Consider the following 10462-nt stretch of genomic DNA (forward strand, 5'->3'; position numbering starts at 1 on the left):
CCATCCATCCATCAATCCATCCATCCATCCATCCATCCATCCATCCATCTTCTCTCACTTAGACCTTTTCAGGGTTGCGGCGGGACCGGTGCCTATCTCCGGCAGTCTATGGGCAAGAGAAGGGGTACACCCTGTACAGGTCGCCAGTCTGCGCAGGGCGAATATGTTTCCATCATTGGGAGATTGTAAAACATTGGTCTTTTTCTTAAAAACATGCATTTTTTTTGTATGATATACCCTGGTGATGCAATTTGTATCACCAGGGTATTTCCATAACATGAAACACTAAATCTGAAGTAGAGCAGTGAAGTCCCAAAGCAAAGGAGGGCTGTGGCTCTCTATCCAACATGCAGCTTGGATGAGATCTACATCTACTGGGCTAAGTAATTATAAGTGCTCACTTCTCCTGCCCTTAGCAGGAAATCTCCATAATTTATTAGGGTAAAACTTCGGTTCATGCATCACAGCAGAGAGTGCTCTAAAAAGATGGACGACTTTACTGTCCAAGTGGTAAAAGCCTTCTGTGCCCTGCTTAGTCTAAATTTACAAATTATCCTGAAGTTGGCTGCAACATAGACAGAGAGACAAATATGGAAGTTACACAAATAAAAAAACGTCAATGCAAGATAATGATAAGGTAACTAGCTAAGCCAGGTGATAATCTGAGAGTAGAGTTTTTAAAATAATCCAGATTAATTGTCAAAGTTTGATGGAATCATGTGTATTGAATATAAGTTCATTCCACACTGAAAACAGAAAAGGACAAATACAAAAGTAGGACAGAAGGAGACGAGCGCACACATAGAGAGAGAATAAAGTGTGTCTGTGAGAAAATAAGACCCGCCTCTTACTTTGCATTCCCTTCTCAGTGTCCTGATATACAGTGTTATATTTTTCTTTTACCACCTCCCCTGGCAGGCTATAAAACCTAGAGGGAAGAGACTAAATATGTGACACACATTAGTGATATAATGCGGCAGGTCAGGTGGATTATCTTGCTCCCTTACAGGACAGGGTTTTGGCGGAAAGAAAATCAAGATGCCAGACAGTCACAGCAGAGCTGGAGCATTCTCCAGTTTCAACCCCGCTCCCCATCCATCGACTCCGGTGACGTCAGCCACCCGACTCTGCTGCAAACAGCACACCTGCTGGTTTCACAGTCCATCTGGCCCAGCTCCATCACTTGCTCAGCTCTCTAAGCACAAATACAGGTCTGTTTACAACCTGGGTGCTCACTTACAATCACTAGAGGGAATATGGTGTTCATTTCACTCTTGCTTAAAGGGAAAAAAGGGGACTTTTACCATATAACCTGTTGAAACCAAATGCTGCAGTAGCAAGACTCCTTTTTATGACAAAGTTTCATATAAACCAAGGATCTTTTTTGTGTTGTGTAGTGTCTCTAAGGACTTCTCTTTTTTTACAGCTAAGGAGGATTTGCTTTCCTGGGAAATTGAAGTGACAGGCCCTCTCACCTTTTTTTTTGTCTTATCAGCAGGAATATAAACCTGCATAATTATCAAAGCAAAGCTGTCAGAGACAAAGAAGCCTTTTGTTAGAGCGCAAGCTTGTTTAAGGTTTCAAAGCAGTGTATCCCCTCTATCAAAATTCTTTTTTTTTTACTTGGTCTTATAAAAAAAATCATAATAATAAACACCTAGATCTCAAAAACTATTTTAATTTGCACCAAATCACATTGATCGGATGATTATGTAATAATATGCAACTTAAGAGGTATTTTTTTAGAATTGCTTCTCTGTATTTTATGTTTTAAAAAAAAGTGAATGGTATCCCAACAACGGTCATGGCGATTAAGCTACGCCATCAAATCTGTAGCAAAGAAATAGATATACATGGGCAAAATCCTTATTAGTTGTAAGTAAGTGAATCAAACAGGTTTTAAGGGGTCTTAATCTAAATTCATGAGAGGACACTGTAAAAATGATCACCAAATATTAAAACTGAACTTTCTGGTACCAGAAAAATCTAGTTTCTACATGGAAGTGGCAGCATCATGCTGTGGTCATGCTTTTCTTGAGCAATTACAGAGAAATTCAGGATTGATGGGATGATTGATGGAGATAAAAGAAATAAGTCTGCTAAAACTTAATAGTGGGCCAGAGGACAGTGATCCTAAAACTAATATCAGAGCGTTATAGTGCAGAAAAAAAAATCCAAATCTGATATCATAGAAAATATTGCATCAACTCTGATAAAATCATGTCTATATAGGCTGCATTTAATCCAAGTTTTAACTATTTTGCATGGAATAATGGGCAGAAAGGCAGTTAAGGTTATGCGTTCTTCTTCAATGCGTAGATACTATTGGATGATTTGGTGGGGAGGTTGATAGCAGCATTGTGGCATTCAGGCGCACATCCCAAACACAATTGCAGCACCTCTCGGTTCTCTGCGGAGCTGTCGACAGGTGACTAACCTGAATGGTGCACGTATATTCCGTGTCGTCCAGCAGTCTGACTGTGCAGCTGTATTCCCGCTCCAGATTCCTGAGGCTGCCACTCATGAATCGGCTCAACATCTTCAACACAGAATCACTGCTGCGCTTCTGCGTCTACGGGACCAGAACAATAAAAATAAAAAAACTCCACACCAGCGTGTAAGTGAATGTCAAACGGAGCACGCTCCTCGGTCCCCTAAACCACCAGCAGCCGCGCATTCAGCCACCATTGCGCTCCCGGTTAAGTCAGGCAGGCGATGAAGGTCCGTGTCGTTACGCGCAAAATCCAAAGGATGCCCGCATCCAGATCCAGCGATGGTGCGCGTCTGTGGTTTTTTTGCAAAGGATTACCTCTCACCATTCACCACTGCCACTTCGGCGGGTGGGCGGGTCCCAAATAAGACTGACGTCCAAATGAGCCAACCGGAGCAAAGCGTTATATTTGAGGATTTAGGATTATTTCCAACATTGCCTTTTCTCAAACGCTGCAGCTTTCTCTGACATAGCTATCCTCACGATATAGGTTAGAATAATAAATTAGATAACTCGATCTTTTATTCAGAATCCATTACAGCAGAATGTTAATTTCACCCAGATTAAATAACTTAAGAGAATCGAGACTCTTCTGGATTGGAACAACATAAAACTAAATCTACAATTATATGATTAAATATTTAAACATACGTGTGTTACAATTATTTGCATACTAAAGAACATCTAAACCTTTTTTTTTTTGTTATTGTCAATAAATCATTGGGTTGGCAATAGATGAGTAACTCATCTTTCTGTGTCACTGAGATCAGGTGGATTAGTGCGCCATCTGCTGGTCATATCTAGACATTGACTTAGACCAGCAGCACACACAAGAGTCCGTTCAGCATTGTTATTATTGTTTAGAGTCAAATAAATATAATCGTGGGACTACAATATGTGATAAGGCTATTAAGGCTAATAAATCTTGTTGATTAAGCTGTTTATTTATTTATTTATTTTTTTACATGTAAGTACCCCTTAATATTTTCTAGTTGTGGGTTATACTAAAAGTGTGACGCTTCCAAATGCCAAAATGTTTCCCTAAAGCAAGAGCAACATATTTGTAATGAATCAGGAGAAGTTTAGAAATAAAATATTTTTTTCCGTAGGTAACGTTGAGCGTCATCAAAATGCCGTGACCCGGATTCGAACCGGGGTTGCTGCGGCCACAACGCAGAGTACTAACCACTATACGATCACGGCGAGCTAGCCAGGGCTGGTGCAGGGGTGGCAATCTTTTTCTACAAGAACAAACAACTCACGATTCTGTACTGCGATAGGTTGAATTGTGGTTAAATGTGGTCAAAGTATACGTGCAAGCTGTCAGGGACCTAACATTGGGCCTGTAATTCCGGGGTTAAGGTGCCTATTTATCTGTTTGATCATTAATTAAAAAAAAAATAAAATAAAAAGGATTCTTTCATTGTTTCATTGTCTTTCCTGTTTTCTTTGTTAATTACTATGATTTATTTCCTGTACCTTTAAACTATTTTTAAGGGTAGGCTTAAAACTTTTCTTTTTGATAAAGCTTATAGTTAGAGTGGCTCAGGATATCCTGAGCTATCTCTATAGTCATGCTGCTATAGGCTTAGACTTCTGGAGGACATAGAGACCCCTGTTTCATCATCCTCTTAGTTCAATCTCTAACATTATGCTCTCTCTGCTTTTTCTCATAATAGCTTTACATTGTCTGTTCCTGTTTGGAGTGACACATTCAACTGTGCTGCTGCCATAAACACCTTTGTTTATAGGTGTTCAAGAAAAAAAGGATTATTTCATTGTAATATACTTTCCTGTTTTCTTTTATTTACTTTGTATTTACTTTGACGGCTTTCCATTTGATGTCAGTTCCACAGTTGAGAAAAACGCAAACTTTTTTTTTTCACATTATTTTAAAAGTGCTTTACATTTTTATGATGTATTTTCCAACATACAAAACTACCCCATTTTCCTCTGTGTGTGCACCGATTCATATTTAGTTACTTTAACACAATTGCATATGTTAGTAGGGTAGGACTTATAACAATTGTGTTGAAGTTTCTAAATACCGTATGATTAGCAAAATGCCGGAAGTTGTTGCATTATTTTTTTAACTGTGCCAAATATATGAATAAAATATATCACATTGCAGTCTGTTGTTCTCTAAGCATCTAAATTTTTTAAGTAATATTTACTAATATGTTTTTTTCTTTAGAAAAATTATATTTTAACTTGATGTTTTTTAAATATAGCAGAGATCCTGGACCTTGCTTTGATTCTCATCTTGTGTCCTGTTATAAGTACTAATATTACATTTACTAACAGGCTAATTGACTGGCACAATGGTTTTTAACTTTCTTCTTGAGTGAATCAGTGTACTGGTTTAGTACAGGTACATGTAGTTTATATAACATTACATGTTACAGGTATTATCCAGAGAAATACAATTGTTTTACTTGTTAATGGTACACTTAAGGTTAATTACTGGGATTTGTTTCCTGTACCTTTAAACTATTTTCAAGGGTAGGCTTAAAACTTTTCTTTTTGATAAAGCTTATAGTTAGAGTGGCTCAGGTTATCCTAAGCTATCTCTATAGTTATGCTGCTATAGGCTTAGACTTCTGGAAGACACAGGGATCCCTGTTTCATCGTTCATTTCCTGGATGGTGCCGCCTTTTACAGCTGCTTTTTGTATCTCTGCTTCTGTCTCCTTGAACCCCAGTCGGCCTCGGCAAATGGCTGCTCACACTGAGCCTGGTTCTGCTGGAGGTTTTTTCTTGTTAAAGGGGAGTTTTTCCTCTCCACTGTCGCTACAAGCATGCTTAGTGTGAGGGTTTGCATTGGAGTCAATGAGTCGATTCAATCAACTGGTTTTCCTTAGATAGAAAACTTTGAATCAATTTGACTGTATGAACTGGGGAACTGTAAAGTGCCTTGAGATGACAGGTGTTATGAATTATATAAATAATCTGAATTTAATTGAATTAAACCACCAATATTTCTATGCTTAAGACATTTTTGTATTATATCTTTCCAGTGTATTGAGCAATACTTCTCATTTGTCTACATGTAGAATTTCACTGTAAAACCCACTGCAGCATAATGAGATCTGGAGGACTTTAAATGTGTTTAGCCATTGAGGTCTTGTGTTTTGACTGTGTATATACAGATGTTCATACACAGATGTGCATTACCAGGTGATGAAACATACTATAATTTAGAGAGACAAGTTATTCATAAAACATTCTGTAATGCAAGTTCATTTGTAAGACCTTTCTCTTGACTTGCTTTGCAATGCAATAAAACTAGTGTGAAGCAACTGTTGTAATTTACCAAATAATTTTAGCCTGCTTGGACTAGTTTTTGGCTGAAAGGGACAATTTTATCTAATTTGAGAAACTGTTTACACTCTTGCAGTTACACTCTATCTTAAATGCAGTAATAGTACTTTTTGCTGACAATTTATTTCAAAAAACACAAACATGTCTCGCTTGTGTTTATGACGCCCAGCTAGAAAAGCTAAAATTATACACTACGCTGAAATTCTAACTTTAAGTTACTGTGTTCTACCAATAATGAATAGTATCGCTTTCTAATACACTTACCGGTACATAAACCCGTTTAACTGCTTGACAGTGAACTCCACCTCACACTCAGGTCTTTTCCAGTCTCAGAACAACATCACTCTCCATTTAGCTTCATCCATCATTTCAACAACTTTAAGCAGAACCACTGTCACTGTTAAGGAAAAATAAACCCTCAGCATAATGTTGCCAACACCATGCTCCATTTGTGCATCTCTGAAATGCATAACAATAGTTCACAACAGCTGTGAGTTTCTCACCCGAGCTGCTAAACTCTACAGCTCCTCCAGAGTTACAATAACTCTCTACATTTTGTTTAGATGAGTAATTGAACATCACAATTCTCTGTATTAAACTTCCCCATTTAATGCCTGACCTGTCTGGAGTTTACCTTCTTCTTTATAAAGTTTATTCAGTAATACCTCTTATCAAACCTGTTAAAAAAATAGTGCAGCTGAATGTATCTCATATTTAAATCATATCCAGATGGAGAATTTTCTAATATACTGTAATAACCAGATCTTATTTAAAACGACACAGGGAATGGGGAAGGACAACAAATACCCATCACACTTTTTTCAGATCATTAAAATCATAGAAAAAAATATTATTATATGGTTTGATTGTGTTGAAATTTAAGCTTAAGGTACAATGTGTGGTGAAATTTTAATTTATAACTATATATCACAATGACTCCATGCATAAAATGGGCCTTCCACAGAATAAAGCGAAGCATACCAATTTTTCTGTTGAAAAAAATTGTCAAATATTTTACATTTGTAAAAATATTAGCATTGTGCTTTTGTGCTGCTATTCTGAAGGAGAAACTTGGTTTAGACTTCCTCTATTATTTAAATGCTTAGAGCCATTAACTACCAAATTAAATGAAGAATCTTAATACTAAACAAAAATTGCACCATTTGGATTTATTTTTAAACAAAGCTTTATATCACATATGTTTGAAAGCTTGACAATACAGAGAAGAAAGTAGTTCTGTTGATTAGATAAATTATTAAAGTAATGTCTTCAATAGGCCAGCCAGCTTGCCACTGAAAAGTGTTATTCACATAAAAAAAACATTAAAAGTATACCGCAGTTTTAATTCTTCACAATGTTTACGTATTTTTTCATTTACTTTTTTTAATGAAAAAGAACATAAGCAGAGTATCAGTCTTCTCAATCCACCTATTATCATCAATCAAAGACAAGGTGCATAATCAAATGCTGTAAAAACAAACAGAAATAAATAATTAAGTCCCTTTTCCTTTTACTTATAAGGTCGGAAATCTTGCGCCTCAGTCTCATCGTTCTCTTCAGGTTCGTTGCAGTGTGTAGTTGCTTTTTTAGCAGCGCATTCGGCCTTTCTGGTGAAATGTCGATGTGGAGCCGCCAGAGTCTGATGCTGTTGTGATTTCCTGTGTGAAAAGTTGCTCATGCTTTGAGCGGTAGCACCTTCAGTTTTTTTGTCTTTTGCTGCACGGTTCTCTCTGTACAGCTTACAGGATGCCACCAGAGGCATTCCAATGTCCACCTGCAGGCTCTCAGTCCGCCGCAGATTACTGTCCTTTTGAGTATAGTGTAAATCCACCTTGATTACTACCGATCCCTGAAAATAAATAAATAAATAAAAAAATATATTAAAATGAATTTTTAAAAAAAAGGTCCCATTTACAGAAAACCAAAGAATATTATTAACTACATACCTTCAATCTCTGGAGAGAGCAAAGTCTTAGAGTGCAGTCAGAGTTTTGCGTTTCATTAAATAGTAGTGAGTCCATATCCTCAGAGCAACCAGGCCTGGAGAATATGTCTTCCATAGACTAAGGAGTCAAACATAAACATTTTGATCAGTATGACTCAAATATTATACATTTTTATCACAAATAATAACTACATTGAGATGTTTTTTTTTTCTTCCATACTGTTTGCATTTGATCACTGCTGCACTTTAAGTAATGGAAATGAGAGCTGTACAAAACGAAATTAAATAAAAGTTGTCTAATATAGCGCCACATAACTGCTGGCAAGCTATAATAACACAAACCAGAAGATGGCAGTATAGTAAGAGATTATGTAGTCAGACAAACATGTATTGTGTAAGAGGAGCTCGTCACACTGTTTTAATTTCCTGCTTTGTCATGGGTTGCGCCATGCTGGAAGTCCATATTTGGTGAAAACTTCCTCATACATGAAAGGTGGGGGTGTTAGTGGTCATTATAGACACCCGCAGTGGAAACTGACTGCATTCCATCACGGCCAACGCAGAATTTTCCCAAATACAACTCACATGGTTGATTTAAAACACAAAGTTGATAAAAAGATCTTAAAATGAATTCTTCCGATTAAAGGCAGGAGGAAAGTAATGCATATCTACAGTTTAAATGTATGCCCATTACACACTTATTTATGTTGCATCCCTTGGTCAATTTTTTGGTCAATCTTTTTATAGCATAAAGACAGTTAAGTGGGATATAAAATATCTGATTGTTTAAGTATAAAGTAAATACTTACAGGATTGCTTCTTAGCATAACGGTACAGTCCTGAGTTTGGGCAGGTGTAGTTTTTACAGTTGCAAATGCCACCAGTACATTAGAGAACAAAGCTGAGAAGCTGACTTCCACCTCCACACCACATGGAAACGTCAACTGCTTCTTTCGTGGCAGCTCTGAAAGAAGAAATGAAAGCCTTTCATATATAATGTAGATATACCCACACACAACCTGTTTTAATGACATAAGGGGACATTTCATTTACTTATATTCATATTATATGGCCTAACCTAGACCCTTACCCGAACTGAATTCACACCTAAGTCCTAAACTAAACCGCAACTTTACCCTATGGGGACCAGATGAACTTCCCCATATGTACCAGTAAGTCCCCACAATGTAGGATATTTTACAAAACACTGCCACCACATTATCGGTAATAAAAGACCATATATTTATGCATGCACCCAAATAAATATACATATCCATATAAATTGCAGACTTAAGCTATAGTCATTTCAGAATTCGTGATAAAACAGAAGTCTGGTATGTTAAGAATAGCCTCATTCTAGATTGAAATGAAAATACACATTTCACACTGAATCGGTTCCTTGTTTTGATTTATCAAAAATAGTAACAGGCCTTTTTTTTTAATGCTTCTGAAAATATCTGAAACCACATTGTCTCTAAATGGGTTTTCACAAACTGTAGCGTAGGAGGTGCAAAGATCACCGACCAATACAATTACAATTCCCCTCCTGTATTCACACAAGAAGGGTAATAGGTTAGTTTAAACTCTGTTCAGCTTTGGCTGCAGTTACTAGTCGGGCTGTGTATTTACATTTGGTAATAATCAGCCTTCGGAAACTTAACAGAATCAAACATTTGGGGACTTTTCTATACTTACCATTTGCTTGTCTCCAGCAGATATCGCGTAGGCGAAGCTCCTTGGTGTGACCTGTAGTTCGAACTTTGTCCGTGAGCGATCGTGGTTCTTTCATGGTGTGTTTTATCTCCACTGCCTGTTTCCCAGTTACTAGAGGGTCTTTACCAACATCTGATGCAGAGACAAGGAGAAACAACATAAATAGGATGACACAAAACATAAAGTGCTGTATTAAGATCCCCTTTCATATTTTTTGTGTCGCCTTTCTTTGTTACATTTAGATGTTTCTGGTTGAACAAGTCTTAATGCAAAAAGAGATTAGGAATGAATCTATAGATTATTTTAGTAACTGATGGGTTATTTATTTGATTCATCCATCCATCCATTTTCTGTCAGGCTTGTACCAAGTGGGGTCGCGAGGGGTGATCTCGAGAGGCGGGGTACACCCTGGACCGGTCGCCAGTCCATCACGGGGCAACACAGAGACAAACAGGACAAACAAACATTCACGCACACACTCACACCTAAGGAGAATTTAGAGAAGCCAGTTTAACTCAGGTTTTTGGACTGTGGGAGGAAGTCGGAGTACCCGGAGTATTTATTTGATTCATCGATTAATCTAAAAAGACATATTTATAATAAATTAATATTTTTTTTTATTTAAAAAAACCATTCGGAATAAAGTAAAAAAACTCATTGTGAATTTTAGATAAATTGCTAATTTACATTTCCATATAGTTATTAATATATATGTGTAATATAATAAGTATTAAAGTATCACATTTTTAAAATGATGATTCTATTTTTTAAAGGGAAAAATACTTTCCAAGTCAACCTGAACCTTGGTGGAAAATTAATCATTCATATTGTTCTAACAGTGATTTCTTCTGTTTTGATTATAGGCAGAGCTGTAATACATTTCTTCAATAGAAACAATTTAACAACATAAAATAGAAGGAAAGGATTCAAATAGCAACACATCATGCTTGAATTTAATAAAATACTGGAAAAGATTAAGAAACCTACACATCT

The 10462-nt window shown here is 36.8% G+C and overlaps 2 protein-coding genes and 1 non-coding gene across 4 annotated transcripts in view; all 3 read right to left on the minus strand.

Moving 5' to 3' along the window:
* The window catches only part of LOC107099907 (FERM domain-containing protein 5-like), a 78945-nt gene extending 76145 nt beyond the window's left edge, over positions 1 to 2800 (minus strand). The window contains exon 1 of the mRNA XM_015398208.1: positions 2438 to 2800. Coding sequence (XP_015253694.1) covers positions 2438 to 2539 — 102 coding nt within the window. The 5' untranslated portion in view covers positions 2540 to 2800. The remainder of the gene's footprint in view (positions 1 to 2437) is intronic.
* An 822-nt stretch (positions 2801 to 3622) lies between these two features.
* On the minus strand, positions 3623 to 3694 carry trnah-gug. Its single transcript has one exon. It is a non-coding gene; the product is annotated as a tRNA-His (tRNA).
* A 3254-nt stretch (positions 3695 to 6948) lies between these two features.
* Positions 6949 to 10462, minus strand: part of LOC107099909 (mucosa-associated lymphoid tissue lymphoma translocation protein 1-like) — a 9828-nt gene continuing 6314 nt past the window's right edge. For both annotated transcript variants that reach the window (XM_015398212.1, XM_015398211.1), the window contains exons 12-15: positions 9452 to 9601; positions 8566 to 8720; positions 7758 to 7874; positions 6949 to 7660 (exon numbers count right to left, since the gene is read on the minus strand). In XM_015398212.1, the coding sequence (XP_015253698.1) occupies positions 7322 to 7660; positions 7758 to 7874; positions 8566 to 8720; positions 9452 to 9601 (761 nt within the window). In that variant the 3' untranslated portion in view covers positions 6949 to 7321. The remainder of the gene's footprint in view (positions 7661 to 7757; positions 7875 to 8565; positions 8721 to 9451; positions 9602 to 10462) is intronic.

This window comes from Cyprinodon variegatus, unplaced genomic scaffold (assembly GCF_000732505.1).
Source record: "Cyprinodon variegatus isolate N-32 unplaced genomic scaffold, C_variegatus-1.0 Scaffold918, whole genome shotgun sequence".
Classification (NCBI taxonomy): domain Eukaryota; kingdom Metazoa; phylum Chordata; class Actinopteri; order Cyprinodontiformes; family Cyprinodontidae; genus Cyprinodon; species Cyprinodon variegatus.